The sequence below is a fragment of the Lepus europaeus genome, chromosome 5, assembly GCF_033115175.1.
Source record: "Lepus europaeus isolate LE1 chromosome 5, mLepTim1.pri, whole genome shotgun sequence".
Taxonomy (NCBI): Eukaryota; Metazoa; Chordata; class Mammalia; order Lagomorpha; family Leporidae; genus Lepus; species Lepus europaeus.
In genome coordinates this window covers 106,878,862-106,899,770 of record NC_084831.1, presented here as the reverse complement: position 1 = coordinate 106,899,770, position 20,909 = coordinate 106,878,862, and the positions used below count along the sequence as shown (strand labels likewise).

The 20,909-nt window shown below is 45.9% G+C and overlaps 1 protein-coding gene across 1 annotated transcript in view; it reads left to right on the top strand.

Annotated features, from left to right (window-relative positions):
• The window catches only part of SLC16A1 (solute carrier family 16 member 1), a 39,457-nt gene extending 28,294 nt beyond the window's left edge, over window positions 1-11,163 (top strand). The window contains exons 3-5 of the mRNA XM_062191980.1: window positions 2,350-2,493; window positions 6,111-6,977; window positions 9,384-11,163. Coding sequence (XP_062047964.1) covers window positions 2,350-2,493; window positions 6,111-6,977; window positions 9,384-9,661 — 1,289 coding nt within the window. The 3' untranslated portion in view covers window positions 9,662-11,163. The remainder of the gene's footprint in view (window positions 1-2,349; window positions 2,494-6,110; window positions 6,978-9,383) is intronic.
• Window positions 11,164-20,909: the final 9,746 nt, after the last annotated feature.

Genomic DNA, 20,909 nt, shown 5'->3' with positions numbered 1-20,909 from the left:
TCCTTGAAGCATTTTAAAATTTTTTGACAGACAAATCTCCCATTGCTGCTTCACTCCCCAAATATCCACAGTAGCTGGGACTGAGCCAAGCCAAAGCCAGCAGCCTGGACCTCAGTCCATGTCTTCCGTGTGGATGGCCGGGATCCAAGTACCAGGGCTATCACCTGCTGCCTCCCAGGATGCACATTAGCGGGAAGCTGGGTTTTGGGTGTGAGCATCCCAAATGAGTAATCTCTGTGCCAAACACATGTCTCTGGCAACAAGTACTTGGTCCTCTGAAACACAGAGATACTCAAAAGCATTAATTACTTCTTATATGTAATCATTTGTGTATCCTGAATATGTATGCTCAGCATGTACTTTTCAAAATAGATACACTGTTTTCTAGGGAGCTAAATACAAAAGAATAAAGTCAGAACATATTGTGCTAATAGAAGAGAAATATGGTTTGTGTCTTCTGCTTTATAACTTGGTTATCATTAGCACTGTCAGTTTTTATTTTTTTTAAACTCCTTTTTCATATATATAAAGATTTTATTTATTTATTTGAGAGATAGAGTTACAGACAGTGAGAGGGAGAGACAGAGAAAGGTTTTCCCTCCTTTGGTTTACTAGCCAGATGACTGCAATGGCCAGAGCTGTGGTAACCTAAAGCCAGGAGTCAGGTGCTTCTTCTTCCCAGTCTCCCATGCGGGTGCAAGGGGCCCGAGGACTTGGGCCATCTTCTACTGCTTTCCCAGGCCATAGCAGAGAGCTGGATTGGAAGAGGAGCAGCCAGGACTAGAACCAGCGCCCATATGGGATGCAGGTGCTTCAAGCGGAGGATTAACCTACTGTGCCATGGTGCTGGCCCCGCATTGTTAGTTTTGTAAGAGTTTTGTATACCCACTTATAAAAAATACTCTTTTGGGTAACGCTTTATTATTTAAGAGTTAGAAGTTTGAAAACAGCATTTTACAGATTATGCTTGTTTGTAGCAAGTGAGAAAAGAGGCCATTTGATTTTATATTTGAAAATTGGTATATGAAATGCATAAAAATCTTTTCTTCTTTAAAGATTTGTTTATTTGAGGGCCGGCGCCGTGGCTTAACAGGCTAATCCTCCGACTTGCGGCGCTGGCACACCGGGTTCTAGTCCTGGTTGGGGCACCAGATTCTATCCTGGTTGCCCCTCTTCCAGGCCAGCTCTCTGCTATGGCCCGGGAAGGCAGTGGAGGATGGCCCAAGTGCTTGGGCCCTGCACCTGCATGGGAGACCAGGAGAAGCACCTGGTCCTGGCTTCGGATCAGCACGATGCACTGGCCGCAGCGGCCATTGGAGGGTGAACCAATGGCAAAAAGGAAGACCTTTCTCTCTCTCTCTGTCTCTCTCTCTCTCGCTATCCACTCTGCCTGTCAAAAAAAAAAAAAAAAAAAGATTTGTTTATTTGAAAGGTAGAGTTACAGAGGCGGGCGGGTAGAGAGAGAGCATGCTTCCATCCACTGGTTCACTCCCCAATTGGCCGCAATAGTCAGGGCTATCCAGGCCAAAACCAGGAGCTTCTATTTCCCTCTTTCATGTTCAAGGAAAGCTAGTATTTTTCTATACATTTATTTAGCTGAGGAATTTAACCTGATTTTCCTGGTTAATACCCAGTTCCTTTACTCTTTGAGTTTTTAGACCCAAAATTGCGTAGATTATTATCTAACTTAGTCTTCTCCTGCAATTAAAATAGAGCAAATTTACTTAAATATGTATTGATCATATCCAAGATATATCAACAATTCCACAAACAGCCACTACTGTTATTTTTAGCCTGTCCTGCGTTAGAAATGAGAAAGGCTAAGAATAGACAGGTCTTTAATATTTTAGTATGAGTCCATTCAGTATTTTCAGATATAGAACATGCACAATTAATGTGTTTTCATGGCATCTTTGTTTTCTTTCTTTTTTTTTTTTTTAAAGATTTTTATTTATTTATTTGACAGGTAGAGTTATAGACAGTGAGAGGTAGAGACAGAGAGAAATGTCTTCCTTCCGTTGGTTCACTCTCCAAATGGCCACCAACAGCCAGAGCTGCACCAATCCGGAGCCAGGTGCCTCCTCCTGGTCACCCATGTGGGTGCAGGGGCTCAAGCACTTGGGCCATCCTCCTCGTTATCCCAGACCATAGCAGAGAGCTGGACCGGAAGAGGAGCAACCAGGACAGAACCAGCGCCGGCCCCAACATCTTTGTTTTCTAGTACCATACTTATGACTCTGAAGTAGTTACAGAAAGCAGTATTCTTGCAGTTGTCTCTTTCTTTGTGTACAGGACGTGTCATTGATTGTCGTTCGTGTATTGCACACTGAATTCTTTGTTCTCTGCTAGGTCCTATCAGCAGCGTCCTGGTGAACAAATACGGCAGCCGTCCCGTGATGATCCTTGGTGGCTGCTTGTCGGGCAGTGGCTTGATCGCGGCTTCCTTCTGCAACACCGTCCAGGAGCTTTACTTCTGTATTGGAGTCATCGGAGGTGAGCACTGCCAGTTGATCAGCTGTAGATAAAGTAATATAAGAATAGCAGAAAAGCAAATTTTTAAAGAAATTTACTGTCATACAGTAGATGTTTATCTGTTAAATGAATGAGTGAATTGAAGGAGATAATGGCGTCTCCTGTCCTAAGAATAGGCAGTGGTGGTAGCTAGAATGAGTGTGGCAGCTCAGTACCAGAGTGATCGTTGATTATTCTCCCTCATTACCCCTTCCTCCAAAGCCTGGCCCAGCCATGCTGCCTTCCCAGGCACATCAGCAAGAGCGGGGCGGGCCGGAAGCAGAGCAGCTGCGACTTGAGCCAGTGCTCTGATGCAGGATGCCTGTATCACAGGTATTGTCTTAGCCTACACACCACAACACAGGCCTCCTCTTCCAGTTCTTTATACAGAATATAATCTATTCCTGTGAGCTTCTGTCCTCAAGTTGTGCTGGGGAACACTAGAACTTGGTACTTCCCTGGTACCTGTGACCCAATCTCCCTTCCCTCCAGTAAATGTTTTTCATGTTTGTAGTTAAGTGTTTTTATTTATTTTTAAAAAGATTTACTTAATTTATTTGAAAGTCAGAGTTACACAGAGAGGAGAGGCAGAGAGAGAGAGAGGTCTTCCATCCGCTGGTTCACTCCCCAATTGGCCACAACAGCCAGGGCTGGACCAATCCAAAGCCAGGAACCAGGAGCTTCTTCTGGGTCTCTCACAGGGGTGCAGGGGCCCGAGGACTTGGGCCATCTTCGACTGCTTTCCCAGGCCATAGCAGAGAGCTGGATCGGATGTGGAACAGCCGGGTCTCAAACTGGCGTCCATATGGGGTACTGGAAGTGGAGGTTGTAGCTGTACCTGCTACGCCACAGCACCAGCCCCAGGTGTTTTTATTTTATTACAAATGCTTTTTGGCTACATTTATATATTCATTTATTTATTAGTGTAAGAATAATGTATAATAGGCCGGCGCCGCGGCTCACTAGGCTAATCCTCCGCCTTGCGGCGCCGGCACACTGAGTTCTAGTCCCGGTCGGGGCGCCAGATTCTGTCCCGGTTGCCCCTCTTCCAGGCCAGCTCTCTGCTATGGCCAGGGAGTGCAGTGGAGGATGGCCCAAGTGCTTGGGCCCTGCACCCCATGGGAGACCGGGAAAAGCACCTAGCTCCAGGCTTTGGATCAGCTCAGTACACCGGCCGCGGCGGCCAGTGGAGGGTGAACCAATGGCAAAAGGAAGACCTTTCTCGCTGTCTCTCTCTCACTCACTGTCCACTTTGCCTGTCAAAAAAAAAAAAAAAAAAAAACTTAAAAAAAAAAATAATGTATAATAGCTTCACACAACAGTTGATTATTCCTTTGTATGAGGTGCAGTTTTTTTCTGCTAACTTTCTGTAAAATTTTTAATAAATATACATAATGTAAAAATTCACCATCTTAACAATTTTAAGTGTCCAGTTCGGTGGTATCAAGTACACTCACATTGTTGTGCAACCATTACCACCACCCTTCTCCAGAATTCTTTTCATCTTACAGAAAAAATCCTCTTTACTCATTAAGCAGTGACTTCCTGTTCCTTCCTCCCAACCCCAGCTCCTGGTAGCCACCATTCTACTTTGTCTCTGGATTTGACTGCTGTGGGTAGCTCCTGTCCTGGGATCATGCAGTATTTGTGTTTATGTAACCAGCTTGTTTTCTGTAACAGAATGTCTTCAAGGGAACCATAGTGTGTCAGAATTCCCTTCCTTTTTTAAGGCTCAGTAGTGCTGTCTTGTGTGGATAGACCATATTTTGCTTATCCGTTCTTCTGTTGATGAACTCATGGATTACTCACACTTTTTCGGTATGCTGAATAAGGCCGCTGTAAACACCTGCCTGCTCCTTGTTTTTTGATTTGAATTTTACTTGAAAATATTAAATGTTTTTCTACTTTTCCCCCTCATTAAACCTAAAATTTTCAGATATTCAAGACCCCCAATATGACTTCTGTCTTGTGTATCATTCTTAGAAAGTTGTTCTCCACTCCAGGATTGTGAAAATATTTGTCTCCTCTTTTTCAGTATACTTCATTTTTTGCATTTCAGAATTCTAGGTGATAGAAAACATTCGACATAAAATGAGAAAATATAACTGTTTGTTCCTTTATGCTTCATCAGTGATTTGTTTCCTCTTTTCTTAACTCATGCATGAAATACTCACTGTACACATAGTTGGCCCAGTGAGAACCACGTTAGGTGCTGTGGAGGCAGAGCAGCAGGTCACACATAGCCCTAATCTTCAAGTGGGAGGAGGCAGACCCCACAGTTCACAAATCATGTGAATCAATAAGAAAAGCACCAGGTAGTGATAAATGCTACACAAAGCCTTAAAATGAAATGTTGTGGCAGACAAGGACCAGGCAGGCAGCGAAGGGAAATGTGAGTGAGCACAAGGAGCCAGCTCTGTGAAAGTCTGCAAACTTGGACCCTAGACAGCAGCGGTCGGTGAGGCCAGAAGTGCGCGCTCGGGTAAAGGTTGCAGATAGGAAGCTGTTCCAGGTTTGAAGTAGGGGAGTGACCTGCTCTGGTTTATTGGTTTAAGCCTCTGGGGATGGTTCAGACCGTGGTAGAGTGCAGGGGAAGGTCAGGGAGAACATCGAAGTTCTTTGAACATTCACTTCCGCCAGCACTATTTACTTAATAATTTGTTCTTTATCCATTGATTTAAGAAGTTCTTGTTATCTTATAGTCGGTGTTTACATATATGTTTCAGTTCTGTTCCTGGGCTCTCTGTCCTTTCTCACTACTCAGTATTTACCTGTCCTGAGTCAGGACCCTGCTGGTACTATGATGGTAGCTTTTGTAAGTTATGGTCAGTCCCACTCTGGCACCACCCCAACTTTCCTGTGTTAAGTCTCCAAGTATGTCTTAGAGTCGCTTTACCTCTTCTCAAAATAAAACCCAGTGACGTTTTCTTTGGAATCACATTAAATCAGTGCATTCACTCTGGGAGCCCTGACTGCCTGACAGTAGTGTTCTGTCTGCCGCAAACTTGGTATTGTCTTTAATTCTCTGACCTCTCGGGAAGCCCTGTAAATTGTGAATTTCCAGCTTTTAGTGCCAGAGTGAAAGGCGTCACTTTGTGTTACATTTTCTTTGGTAAATCTATGTGTCCCTACTTGACAACCAAGCCATCTACTAAGTGGTCTTTCATGGTTGTAGTAGTCCCACAGGTGATTTTAATAACTTTGACAAAACAGGTATTCACCTTCAAATAATAAACACAACGGTAATAAAGATAGCTTCTATTGAGTGCTGCCTACCGCTGGGGACAATTCTGAGTGCTTTACTGACCTTTTCCTCCTCACAGCAGTGTCGTGTACCTGCTTTGCATACAAGGAGACAGTCACAGAAGGGTCCACGCGTCTGATTTTACACAGCCTGCGAAGCAGCAGTGATGAGATTTGAAGCTGTGTGGTCTGTTTTAGAACCCACGCTTTAAATCACCATACAACATGTTTGCCAGTAATGGGGATTTTTGTCTGTTTTTTATACCCTTTATTTTGGTTTCTTAGCTGGTTAAGTAATTTCAAAGGCATTTCAGGTATTTATCACAGTATTGATTTTCTTCCTCTGTCTTCTCCAGGTCTTGGGCTTGCCTTCAACTTGAATCCTGCACTGACCATGATTGGCAAGTATTTCTACAAAAGGCGACCGTTGGCCAATGGGCTGGCCATGGCAGGCAGCCCTGTGTTTCTCTCTACCCTGGCCCCTCTCAATCAGGCTTTCTTTGGTATCTTTGGCTGGAGAGGAAGCTTCCTAATTCTTGGGGGCTGCCTACTGAACTGCTGTGTTGCTGGGTCCCTGATGCGACCAATAGGGCCCAAGCCAACCAAGACAGGGAAGGTGAAGTCGAAAGAATCCCTTCAGGAAGCTGGGAAATCTGATGCAAAAAAGGGTGCAGGTGATGCAAGTACAGATCTTATCGGAGGAAGCCGCAAAGAGGAGAAGCCATCAATCTTGCAGACGATCAATAAGTTCCTGGACTTGTCCTTGTTCACGCACAGAGGCTTTCTGCTCTACCTCTCAGGAAATGTGCTCATGTTTTTTGGACTCTTTACACCCTTGGTCTTTCTTAGTAATTACGGCAAGAGCCAGCATTATTCTAGCGAGAAGTCTGCCTTCCTTCTTTCCATTCTGGCTTTTGTTGACATGGTAGCCAGACCTTCCATGGGACTTGTAGCCAACACAAAGTGGATAAGACCCCGAGTTCAGTATTTCTTTGCTGCTTCCGTCATTGCAAATGGAGTGTGTCATTTGCTAGCACCTTTGTCCAGCAGCTATATAGGGTTCTGTATCTACGCTGGATTCTTTGGTTTTGCCTTTGGGTGGCTCAGCTCCGTGCTATTTGAAACCCTGATGGACCTCGTTGGACCCCAGAGGTTCTCCAGTGCCGTGGGATTGGTGACCATTGTGGAATGCTGTCCTGTCCTCCTGGGCCCACCACTTTTAGGTACAGTACATCCCCCTGCCTCTGGGTTTTCTGTTGTCATCAAACAAGATTGGGGGAGGGGGGGAGGTGACAGAAAGCAGAGATTAGTGAGCTGTTTGTCCAAGAGCAAAGCTTTCTTGTTTCTGTGCCCTTGGTGCTGGCATAGTGCTTAGCACAGCATAATTGCTCAGATACTTAGATTTGAATTAAATTGAACCCCTAAAGCTGAAAGGGGAATTGTATGTTGTCACTAACGTCAGTGTTTTTAAGAATTCTGTGTTGAGGGCTGAGCATCACGAACAAAAAGCTGTCATTTTGTTACTGTCCTCTTCCACCTTGTACCCAAAGAGTGCCAAGTCCTGTTGGTTTTCATCTCCCAGATTTCTTTCTAATTATCTGTTTTACTCCATCACAATACCACTCTTACCCAAAACGTCTGCTCCCGTGTGCGCTGCTCTGGACAGTAGCTTCCTAACTGGGCTGCCCGTGTCCCACTCTGGCTGCTCTGCAGTCTTCTCTCAGAACTCCCCAGCTGCTTCCCACTGCCTGTGGTGAGATCCAGTTCCCTAGGGTGGCTTCCCAGGCACTGCATGGTGCAGCCCCAGCTGTGTCTCCAGCCTCCTTACCCTCGCTGGCCTTTTGCTCTTGGCTCCCGCGCGTGCTCCCGCGCGTGGCCCTTCCTCCTTCCCCTGTCACGAGCCCTGCTTCCTCTTGCCATGGTGCCTTGCTCTTGCTGCTCTCCTTGGATCCTCTTCCCACCCCTGTCCCCTGAGGTGAGCCCTATTCTCCTGTTAGTCCTGGCTCAGTTAGCTTTAAGGGACGCCTTCCTGACCCCACTCAGCTGTCCCAACCCCTTGGTTTCTGCTTTCAGAACCCAGCTGTAGCACCTGTCATAGCCGGTGTCATGGTTGACATCTCTTTGCCACTGCACTGTAGATATTGTCACCCTGCTCACTCACCCTTGTCCTCAGGGCCAGCACAGCCAGTGCCTGGTAGGTGACGGAGGCTCAGTGGGTGTCACTGAATGGATGACCCCTGCTCAAAAACCATATGGGGTTGTATTGGAATTGGTCATATGAAGTCACACTTTCCCAGAGTTTATTCCTGGAGACAGTGGTTTGATGAGATGCTGATAAATTTTACCATACCAAAGGTTTCATGGCTATAAAGGTTTGTTGTGTTGTACCAGGTGAAGCCACCACCTGGGACTCCAGTATCCAGTATCAGAGTGCCTAAGGTAGAGTCCCATCTCCACTCTGATCCAGCCCTCGGCTAATGTTCTCTCTGGGAGGCAGCAGATGGTGGCTCGGGTACTTGGGGATCTCTGTTATCTATATGGGAGAGCAATTTGGAGTTCCTGGCTCCTGGCTTCGGCCTGGCCCAGCACTAGCTGTAATGGGCATCTGGGGACTGAACCAGCAGTTGGAAGATCTCTCCGTATCTCTGTGCTCTGCCTTTCCAGTAAACAAAAACAAATTAATAAAATTTGAAACAAAGTTTAGACACCCGGTTAACTAAGGTTTTTACTAAAGGATCACACACAGGTTTGGGATGCTGATGCCATGTGACTCTAGTAGAAAAGAACATGATGCCCTTTCCCAAGTTCACTGGATGTTTGAACCATCGGGAGCTGTCCTGTTGCACAGTGGCTCAGGGTGGAGACTTCGTGGGTGTGAAGCCAGGCCCTAGGGCTCACTAGCACTGTCTCTGTGCTGCAGTTCTCATTCCTGCCCCTGACAATGATGACGGAATCTGCAGCTGTGAGGATCGAGCAGTTAGAGTGGTGCCAGGGTGTTGCTTAGCATGGGGCAAGGGTTCCCAGGAGCACTCTGGGAAATGCTGATGAAGACAGCATTGGGCTGGATGGCGGCTGCAGCTCCATGACCTTGGCAGGACACCTGCACCTTTTCTGAGCAGCCTTCCCTGCTGTGTTTTTTGGGAATTGGTTCTAGATGGTCACTAGGACTTTCCTAACTCAGTTTTCCCAATATTTAATTATTTTCAAGTTGCTAAAAACTTATAAACAGAAGATAATATACATTTTATAAAGATTTATTTGTTTGAAAGACAGAGTGAGAGCCAGGAGCCAGGAACTCCCTCCAGGTCTCTGAAGTGGGTAGCAGGGGCCCAAGCACTTGGACCATCTGCTGTTGCCTTCTCAGGTGCATTGTCAGGAAACTGGATTGGAAGCAGGGCAGCTGGGACTTGTACCTGCATACCATATGAGATGCTGGCGTTGCAGGCTGCAGCTTCACCCTGTGCACCACAGTGCTGCCCCTTCATACTTCCTCTTGCATGTATTTGTCATTTGTGGGCTCTTTGAAAACTGGACTGGCATCTTTCTGTGTGAATCTTAAAGCTTTGTTTGCTAAAAGATATCCTTGTTTACTTTTGCCTGCATAATTTTGTTTTTGTTTACACCTGTAGGTCGTCTCAATGACATGTATGGAGACTATAAATACACGTACTGGGCGTGTGGCGTGATCCTAATTGTTGCAGGCATCTTTCTCTTCATTGGCATGGGCATCAATTATCGACTTCTGGCCAAAGAACAGAAAGCAGAGGAGAAGCAGCAAAAGGAAAGTAAAGAGGAGGAGACCAGTGCGGATGTTGATGAGAAGCCCAAGGAGATCCCTAACGCAGCAGAATCCCCGGAGCAAAAGGGCACCGACGGAGACCCCAAGGAAGCCGAAAGTCCTGTCTGAGCCCAGGGCTGGGGGCTGGGGAGCAGCCTGCGACCCAAGATGTTTGAAGATATTCTGCTGGCCTGCAATCTCCAGTGGTGCTCAGAGCAGATAGTGGACTTTGGTGTGGAAATTATAACAGGTGTTCAGTGATGGAATTGTTCTCACTCCTTACCAATAGCCTGAGTGGAAAATGTCATATGCTTTGGGAGGGAGGGGTTGGCAAAGGACGAGGGGAGGAAGTAGGTTTGGTTTTGTTTTGTTTTAATCTTAGCTTTTAACGTTCTCATGAAGATTATGATACGTGCCTTAAGTTTTAGTCTTTAGAACTCTTTAGAGAGCCTTAACTTTTTGAAACCTTCCGCTGACTTCATCTACTTTATGTGTCACATTGAAAGGAAAAAGCAACTAACTTGTCTGAGGCAAATCTCAAATTTGAAATTAATCTTGCTTCATCCTTGTTTGTAATGTAGCTTCAGACATTGACGTTGTTACTGGAACATTTATGAATAGAAATATTAGTTGAGCTGGAGGTTTTATAAAATGCTGACTCAAATATTTTTCTAGCATCAGTAGTTGCCTGGCACATGTGCCTATTAGCTAGATATTTAGGAAACTTTGAGCAGAAAACTCGGAACAGCGTGGCGTTGCAGCCACCTGGTCCTTGTCCACACCTCCTGGGTACCTTTCTTGGGATGCATATTAGAAGCCAAAGTGCTTGAACGTTGCTGTCACTAAGTTACTACTTTTTCTCCCTATTCAAAGACATACTTTGAGTGGTTATAAATCATTGCCCATTCTGAAATCACTTGATATGATTTTTTAATCCCTGTGAAAGTTAGTGTTCAAATCTACAAAACTATAATGTTGTGCCTCCTTGGTAAATACAACATGTCTAATGAAATGTAGACAGATACCTTCAACATCAGCTGAATTTAGCTTTTGTTTTCCCAGACCCTCAGTTAAACTGTGAGACCATTAGAACCATTCTTCTTCCTGGAATATTTGATAGTGTTTTCATTTATCCCTGCTTGTAGTGTAGAGCTGTGTGAGAATATAGCCTGTGTGTGTCTGGTGGTTTTTGGTTTTTTTTCCCCATTGTTTGCAGATTGAAGAGGGCCAGAAAATTCGGCCCCAGGCAACTAATAAAGATAAGATTTTGAGGGCAGTTGCTAAATGTGCTTAGTTTAGATCAGTCATTCCTTTTTTTTCTGAGAGGGCCTTAAAGAAAATTATGTTAGAATTATTGAACACATTCTTACTCTCCACACAAACGACCCTTTTCACAAAACTACCTGGAAAATAGAGAAATGGGTTCAGTATGAGGATAGGAAGGAGGGTAGGCCAGAATGAAAACTGTAAATATTTTTTAACCTAATATCTTTTAAATTGAGGCAGAAAGATATATTCAATAAATTATATTCAGTGCATTAAAAATACCACTGTAATTGAGAGTGAAAGTATATACAAAACCTTGTGTAAGAGGCTGACTTTTCCAAATAAACATTTTTTTTTAGAAAATATTTCTTCCTCCAAATGTTTATTTTCTTGAGGACAAATATTGTTGTGTCTTTGTTTATATTACCAAATTTCAATTTGGCCCTTCTAATATTAGATTAAATCACCCAGCTGGCGTGCCTTGAGATTTGTGTATATTTGAGTTATTTTGATTTTCTGCTTTCCTCTTGAAGAAAAGCAGGAGAGAGTTTTGAAACCACCTCTGTTGAAGGACACAGGGAAAACCCTGCTCCAGGCAGCTGAGTGCAGGAGAGATCCTAGGGGAGGAGCCTGCTCTGAGCATCAGCAGCTGAGGCCCGGGATCTTTAGAAAAGGTTGTTTGCCCTGTATTTTTAAAAGGAAGAATTAAGCACCATTTAATATTTTTGTATGAATCAGTGTTTTATTGAATTACATTTCAGATTGATGAGTTTGGGTATTCATTGCATGCCTGGGTTTTACCTTCCTAAGCAAATGGTTTGCAGTTTAGTGAGCTTAATCATCAGTATAGGTACACACACACACACATACTTTTGCTTGGAAAGATGGGAGATTAACAGTAAATTTCCACCTTTACAACATAGCTTTCTTTAAAAATCAAGTCAGGCACTTGCCTAGAAGACATGAAGAAAGAGCTTAGTAACAGACTTGTGTAACTGTGAACACCCTGACGGGAAACACCGGCCCAAGCCTGCCTGGCTCACCTGCATGAGCAGTCAGGCAGAGCTGCTTCAGTTGAGCGGCATCTGGGTGGGAGGTGGTTGAGGGGCTGGGGAACTGCCTATCACTCCTACAGCCTGTTGTAGCTTCAGAGTCAAGTTCAGTCCAGACCACAGAGGTGAACTCCATCAAAGGGAGCCGCCGGGAAGGAGACAGGCTTGAGTATCTCCTAAGCATCAGTTGGTTACATCACCCCTGGCTTGCTGGAGGAGGCAGCAGTAGGTAGCAAAGGAGCCCTAGCCTACTGCTTGCTTCACAAGGTCAGCTGCCTGGATTCGGATGGTGGCTGTGTGACCCCACATTAGGAGGCTCCCTTAACAGCAGGGTAGTTTTCTTACGTAAGGTGTTAATGACTAGTACATTGATAAGTGACAGCTTGTGTTAAGCAAGTGCTTAATCAAATTAAGGCGTGGGGAAAACATTAGGCTGTTAGAATTCCCAGAGCTGATCATTACTTGCAAAAGGATAGTTTCAGGGTGATGCTTAAGAATATTAGCTAAGTGGTCAAATCTTCAGTTTTGATCAGATCCTCCTCTTTAGTTTTTATGTGTATTTATTTGAAAGGCAGAGCAACAAAAAGAGATCCATCCCCTGGTTCACTCCCCAAGTGTCCCCAAAGCTGGGGCTGAGCCAGGAACCAGGAACTCCCACATGGGTGGCAGGGACCCAAGCGCTTGAGCCATCATTTGCTGCCTCCCAGGGTGTGCAGTGGCAGGAATGCTGGGTTGGAAGTGAAGGCACTCGGATATGAGCATCTGAGGCTTAACCCTTTATGCCACGACACTGGTGCATCCTCTTTGATCTTACAGACTCACTGGTTTTCCAGGAGTGAACAGATGAGACCAACACCTCATCACCTGGTGGTAAGATGGGTTTGGGTCCCAAAGGCCTTGCCCCCCACCCCTTTTATTTGAAAGAGTTACAGAGGTAGAGAGAGAGGTCTTCCATCTGCTGGTTCACTCCCCAGATAGCCACAACAGCTGGAGCTGCACCGATCTGAAGCCAGGAGCTGCTGCTTTTGGGTCTCCCATGCAGGTGTAGGGGCCCAAGGACTTGGGCCATCTTCTGCTATCCCAGACCATAGTAGAGAGCTGGTCAGAAGAGGAGCAGCCAGGACTAGAACCGACACCCATATGGGATGCATATGGGATGCCGGCACTTCAGGCCAGGGCATTAACCCGCCGCACCACAGCACCGGCCTTGCCCCCTTCTGCTCTCACAATACACATCCTCCATGGGGAAGAGAGGCTCTGCTAATAGAGAACAAGCTTTTCCCCTCAGTAATTGTGGTGCTCCTGTATGAACAATACAACTCGTAACTAATCCTGCAAGTTCTCTGTCCCTGGTTGGCACTGCGGCATGGCGGTTTAAGTTGCTGCCCATCATCTAATAACAGCAGCTATTTGAGTCCTGGTTGCACTGCTTCCAGTCCTGCTTCCTGCTAATGTGCTTGGGAAAGCAGCTGAAGAAGGTCCAAGTGCCCCAGCCCCTGCCACCCATGTGGGACACCAAGACAGCTCCTGGCTTTGGTCTGTCCCAGCCCTAGTCATTGCGGTCATTTGGTGAGAGAACCAGTAGATGGAAGATCTCTCTGCCTTTTGAATAAACAAATCTTTTTAAGAAATATATATATATATTATTTTTTGACAGGCAGAGTTAGAGAAGGTTTTCCTTTTTCCATTGGTTCACCCCTCAATGGCTGCTGCAGCCAGCGCATTGCGCCGATCTGAAGCCAGGAGCCAGGTGCTTCTCCTGGTCTCCCATGCGGGTGCAGGGCCCAAGGACCTGGGCCATCCTCCACTGCACTCCCAGGCCACAGCAGAGAGCTGGACTGGAAGAGGGACAACCGGGACAGAATCTGGCGCCCCAACCAGGACTAGAACCTGGGGTGCCGGCGCCGCAGGCAGAGGATTAGCCAAGTGAGCCGCAGCGCCGGCCAAAAAATAAATCTTGCCATAATTAAAAAGTCTTTCATTCGTAGCAATGTCCTTTTCCCTTCCTACATCACTGACATTGTTTAAGAGAGAAATTGGTATCAGTGACTGATCACCTTGGCATAACATTTGGGAAAGCAGTTTTGTAATATGCGTTAAGCACTATGACTCACATCCTTTCCCCTAAAGATTCCAGCTTTTCAAGTTTTATCTGAGAAAGTTTATGCGACTGGGCCAGCATTGTGGCACAGTGGTTAAGCCATCACCTGTTAGGCCAGCATCCTCAATGAGTGCCAGTTCGAGCCCCAGCTGCTCCACTTCTGAGCCAGCTCCCTGCTAATGCAGCTGGGAAGGCATTGGAAGATGGCCCAAGTGCTTGGTTCCCTGCACCCATGTGGGAGACCCAGATGAAGCTCCTGGCTCCTAGTTTCAGCCTGGCCCAGCCCTGGCCATTTGTGACCATTTGGGGAATGAACTAGCAGGTGGAAGATATCTCTCTAACTCTGCCTTTCAAGTAAATTTCTTAGATGTGTATATGTCTTTGAAATTATCAATTTATTTGAAAAATATTTAAATGTGTGTCTCTAGGCATTTGATCATGAAGTCCTTCTATTCTAAACAATGTCAAGTGAAAAAGGAACACGAGCCAATGATGAGATACACATATACTAGTAAATACATATAATGTACATTTATGGATAAACAAAATATCAAATATGCTAGTGCCAGTTTGGTGACCAGTAAATTAAAGGTGATTTCTGTATTCTAAATTTTCTTATATGATGGTTACATTATACTAAAGGAAAAAGATTTATTTTTATTTATTTGAAAGTTATGGAATGGGATGGGTGAGAGAGACAGAGCTTTTATCCCCTTGTTCACTCTTTAAATGACCCCAATGACCAGAGCTGGGCCAGGCTAAAGCCAGGAGCCAGGAGCTTCTTCCAGGTCTCCCATGTGGGTGCAGGGGCCTAAGCATTTGGGCCATCTTCTGCTGCTTTCCCAGACACAGTATTAGCAGCTGGATCAGAAGTGGACCAACTGACTTGAACTGACGCCCATATGGGATGCTGGCATTGCAGGCATCAGCTTAACTATTAGGTGACAAGGCTGGCCCCAAACAGAAAATATTTCATGTAGCACATATTACTGGCTTGTAGAGGGGAAAACTGCATTCGATCTAGAAGGTTCTGGAAAGAGATACTTGTCTCCAAAGAAAATGAAGTTAATGATTATTACAAGCAGGTTATCTTTTTCTGCTTCTCCAAGAGCTGCCCTCTGGTGAAAAGGAGAAGAGTGTTACATAGAAGAGAGGTTTCGGGTCATGATTTTGCCAGTGCTGGACAGAGTTGTGGTGTGTGGAGCCCACAGGCCCCCCTGAGCCAGCTGCCAGCATCTCTCCTTCCAGCCGGTAGTGAATATGTCACTCCGGAAGCCAAGGTCCCGGCCCTCGCCCAATCACCAACCTCGCAGGGCTTCCCTTGGTCTGAATGAAGCATTATCTCAGATAAGCACCAAAGAAACATGGAGTGGTGACTCGAACCGGCAGGGTGCAATTTGCTGTCATGACTATCAATAGGTATTTATTGAACTGTTACTATGTCTCAGGCATTAGGCTTCGAGAATCCAGTAGCAAACTCAACGATAATGTCTTAGACATCGAACACCTTGCATTCTTTTTTTTTTTTTTTTTACAGGCAGAGTGGATAGTGAGAGAGAGAGACAGAGAGAAAGGTCTTCCTTTTTGCCGTTGGTTCACCCTCCAATGGCCGCTGCGGCTGGCGCATCTCGCTGATCTGAAGCCAGGAGCCAGGTGCTTCTCCTGGTCTCCCATGCGGGTGCAGGGCCCAAGGACCTGAGCCATCCTCCACTGCCTTCCCGGGCCATAGCAGAGAGCTGGCCTGGAAGAGGGGCAACCGGGATAGACTCCGGCGCCCCAACCGGGACTAGAACCCTGTGTGCTGGTGCCGCAAGGCGGAGGATTAGCCTGTTGAGCCACAGCACCAGCCAGAACACCTTGTATTCTAATAGGCGAAAATAGGTGGTGACTACAGAGTTAGAAGAAAGAGAGCTTTCAGAATAAAGTGAGGAATATGATATCAGCTTTCATTCAGCTTAAGATTTGGGGGAGCATCTTCTACATACCTGGTTCTGTGGGATAGAGGGAACATAGCAGTGAACAAAATAGAGTCCTGGCACCTGCAGCTTCTGGTCTTGTGGGGAGGACTATGTCATAACCATTGTAGCAGGGTAGTGTGTGGAGAAAACTGCATGCTTGCTTGGAAAAGCATAAAAAGATCAAAAACTCTATTTTTGAGCAAATTACTTTCTCTGAGTTGTTTGGTCAACATGAAAAAATGATTGCGAGGATTAAGTCTGACAGGGTACAGCATTCTGTGGAGTGCACCGTAGCTTTAAAATCTGAATTGTGCTTGAGTAGTCTGCAATGCAGGGGGTGGGCCAGTTAAGTCACCAAGCTTAACGACAATGAATAAAGAACAGCTGGCAATGGCATCGCTCATCGAGTTGACAAAGGGCTCTCCATTCCATTCTCTGAGTGTAAATTCCTAGGCAGGTGGACATTACTGAAAATCCTGACCCTTTCCTAGGCACTCATCCTGGCAGGACGTCTCACAAAGCAAGAATGCCAGCCGCCCAGCTGCCCGCGGCACTGGAAGGAAGCTTTGGAAACATACGACGATGGAAGAGGCCAAATCCTGGGTGTTGGGGAACGCGAATCGTGGCCAAGCCAATCACTGCACCACAATGTGGAAAATGGCTCCCCGTCCCCAACAAGTTCACAGCCTAACTCCAATCCCTTCCCTTGGCTTTGAAATCCATAATGTGATTTTTTTTTTCACGTGTGGATTTCCTTCCCTAATATGCTTTACTGATTCCAGAATTAAAACTTTGCGTTTCCTGAGCTTGCTCTGGCCAGATCCCAAGAGGAAGTGGCCAGAAGCCATCCAGAGGGCCAGGAGGGGAACTGGCCGGAGATTAAAAGTCACCTGGTGTGCTAACAATCTGTATGTGCACGATGATCAAGGCAAGGCTTACAGTCACTGTGATTTGCCTTGCCGTCCCCTTCTCATTCCTCTTTATTGTCCAGCCACCTTGAGCGCCAAGCCTTTGAGGAGAGAGACTACTGTCTATGCTTTTCAGAATGGGAGCTGGGGAGACTTTTGATAGCCATCTTTTTCCTATTCAATTCCTGGTACCATTTTGCTTCCCAAACGCCAAGAACAAGCAAGCAGGCCCATGACAGGGGTTTTCTGAGCTGGGCGTTGTGTCCTTCCACCCCTGGCCCCCACAGCTGCCAGCCCCCACATTGCTCTTCTGCCCAGCCCTCCCGTCCTTGAGCCCTGCTTTCTAAAACAGCCTGCCCGTCTCTGCTCTCCCTCACCTTATCCACCCCTGCCTCACGGCTGCCAAAATGACTTCTCCAAAAACGCCAAATATCTCAACATCGTCACTTTAAAATACAAACGAGTTTAGGCTACTTTTATAACTTTAAAATCCATAAAGATAAAAATAATAAAACTCAAGTCAGGTTGCTCCTCTGCTTAGAATCCTGTAGTCTGAGGATAAAGTCCAAACTCCTCGGCTTGACCCGTGGGGCCCTGCTGGACCTGCTCTCACTTCCTCAGTCTGACCACCTGCCAGGCCTCTGCCCACACTGCTCTCCAGCCCAGCGCAACTGCTGAAGTTCAGGACCCTGCTTCAGACCCCTCTGCCTTCCCACCTGCTGACCTCTACCTGGCTTTCTCCTATTCACCCTCTGAAATTTGGCTCACGCCCCCTCTAATAGGAAACCTTATCTGACCCCTCCACTTTATTTCCATTGCCTTTATGTCTACGGTGCAGTCAGAGGATGAATCTTTCTGTCAAGTCCCAGGTCTGGGTACAAAATAGGTCGCGTAGACAAGTTGTGTAACCTCTGGGCCTCAGTTTCTACATCTGTAATAGACCTTAACTTTGTGGGTTGCTTTGGGGACTAAATAACTTAAAGTCCATGGAACCCTTAGCATAGTGCCTGACCCAGAATAAATGCTCCATAGTAAGTGTTACTACCACCTCTGTCATGGATACTCCTGTTAAAGGGTACTTTTCAAAGTGGCAAAGTCATGACTCATACGGGTATAAAAATGGACCTCCCTTTACTTAACTCATAAAAAAGGGAACCAGGAAGATTTACAACTGCTTCTAATGAGAATTAGGTTTTCAAAGATTCCGCCTCCATCGGACAAAATGCACTTTCACTGTCCCGGGCAGGAACCTTTTGCCTCTTGCATCATACTCCAGACGTGCATCGTCACCAGCCTTCCCCAGGTTGACTTTCGATTCTGCAGAATCATAAAATGGCCTGGCAGGTAGCACGGGGCGGGCTGCCTGTCCCCTGGGAAAAGTATCCAGGGAGAGTTCGGCAGGGCCACTGTGGAAGCCATTGCCAAGCCTGTGTTAAAGACAGATTATGCGCCCTGCTTGGCTCTGTGAGGAGGATTCAAAGCTGAACAGGGCTGGCATTGAACTGAACAGGCTGTCGTCCATGTCCCGTGTTGGAGTGCCACCCTTTGGGATGCCCACATCCCATATGGGTGCTGGTTCGAGTCCCGGCTACTCCGCTTCTGATCCTGCTCCCTGCTAATGCATGTGGGAAAGCAACAGAGGATGGCCCAAGTCTTTGGGCGCCTGCACCCACGTGGGAGACCAGAATGGAGTTCCTGGCTCTTGGCTTCAGTCTGTTTCAGACCCTGCTATTGTGACTGCTTGGGGAGTGAACCAGCAGTTGGAAGATACTTATTTCTCTCTCTTTCTCTCTCTCTCTCTGCCTTTCAAATAAATGAATAAATCTTTAACAACAACAACAAACAAACATATTCAGCTCGGGCTCCTGACTCCAGCTTCCTGCTAATGCAGACCCTGGGAGGCAGCAGCCACAGCCATGGTCCAAGCAATTGGGTTTGCCACCCACTTGGGGGCCTGGATTGGGTTCCCTGTTCCTGCTTGGATGGGGCTGAGGGGCCCTAGGAGACATCTAGGGAATGAGCCAGTGAATGGGAGCCCTCTTTCTCTTATCATCTCTCCTCTCTCTCTTTCCCCCTCTCCCTCCCTTTCAAATTAATTAGTTAAACCCTCAGGTCAACAAGTTTGCTTCTTACATCTTTCCGCCCTCGTCAAATTCTTGAGCTCAGGGCTGAACATGCTGGGTCCTGGCACAGAAAATGCTTTGTCAGCCCTGTTTGTCATGGGCTCCACCCTGAGCTCAGTAATCTGGTTAAAAACAGAAGCTAAGTTAGAAAACTCCTATCTAATTCAATTAGTAAACTCAAGAGTTCCAGATCTTCTTTAGAAACTTGATCTTTCTGTCTAAAACAGGGGAGGGTGGAAACTGGCAAATGACAAATCTTGTCTTTTTAGCCAGTGGCTTTAACTTGTCTCATTTTTGTCAGAAATACAATTTGGATAAAATGTAAATGAGTTCATTTTACTAATTCATAACTGGAGTTTTATTTTAACTTTTTTTTTTTTAATTTGAAATGCAGATGATGGAAAGAGAGAAAGAAAGAGATCTTCCATCCACTGGTTCACTCCCCAGATGCTCCCAACAGCCAGGGTTGGACCTGGCCAGAGCCAGAAACTCCAACCAGGTCTCCCATGTGGGTTGCAGGAACCCTAGTACTTGTACCTGCTGCCTCCCAGGCACATTATGGGGAAGCTGGATCAGACTTGGAGGCAAGATGCAATCCTAGGCACTCAAATATAGGATTCGGGTGTGCCAGGCAGTGGCTTATCTGGCTGTGCCACAACACCTATCCCAACAAAATTTCAGAATGAAGGGGCTGGCGTGGCACAGTGGGTAAAGCTGCTGCCTGAGCCTCGGCATCCCATATACACACTGAGTGGTGTCCCAGCTGCTCCACTTCTGATACAGCTCCCTGCTAAGAGCCTGGGAAAAGCAGCTGAAGATGGTCCAAGTGTTTGGGCCCTTGCCACCACCTTGGAAACATGGAAGAAGCTCCTGGCTCCTGGCTTTGGCCTAGCCCAGCCCTGGTTGTGGCCGCCACCTGGGGAGTGAATCAGTGGATGGAAGATCTCTCTCTGTCTCTCCCTCTCTCTCTCTGCAACTCTGACTTTCAAATAAATAAGTCTTTTTTAAAAATTCAAAATGAAAGCTATCTTTATTTTCTATCTATATGTACATACACATTTGAATATGCATGTATGTATATTATATTGTGTTATTTTATAACTCCAAATAGCATTACTAATTTATCAAATAAATTCCTTAAAAAAAAACTATTCAAACTGGCTTTGAAATAAATGAGCTCTCATACAAATTAAGAATTCCTAAAGCTCTCAGAAATATAGGAACTAACCCAAGTGCCTTTGAGTTTATATGATCTGGGTAATTCTTGGTAAATAAAGCTAGTTTTTAAGTTACTGGTAAGCACTCCAGTGTGAGATGCCCATACTGGCACTACAAGCCATGGCTTAACCTACTTCGCTACAACACCGGCCTAATAGTTGTCTGATTTGTCAACAAAAATAAACATGAGGTGGTGGCTAGTTCTGCTTAATGTCACAAGAAATTTTCATGAAGAGTTGAAGCATAATATATAGCAATGAGTGAGTCAGGTAAGGGTAAGTGGGATAAAGTTTATAAGTGAAACTTTCAGTAATGATCTTATGCTATAAAAAACATGGCTATTTAAAATAGTTTTAAAAATTTTTCTTCATAATTTGCAACCTTAAGCTTATCTCAACTTAAAATTGAATTATAGATGTGTACTAATTGTCTACATCATTCCCAATTAAGATAAAAGGCTGGGGCCGGTGTTGTGGTGTAGCTGACAAAGCTGCTGCCTGGGACACCAGCTTCCCATACGGGTGCCAGTTTGGGACTCTGCTGCTACACTTCCGATCCAGTTCCATGCTAATGGCCTAGGGAAAGCAGTGGAGGATGCCCCAAGTGCATGGGCCCCTACACCTATGCAGGAGACCGGGATGAAACTCCTGGTTTCAGCCTGGCCCAGTCCTGAACATTGTGTGGGTTTGGGGAATGAACCAGAAGATGGAAGATCTCCCTCTCTCTCTGTCTGTCTGTCTGTCTCTCTCTC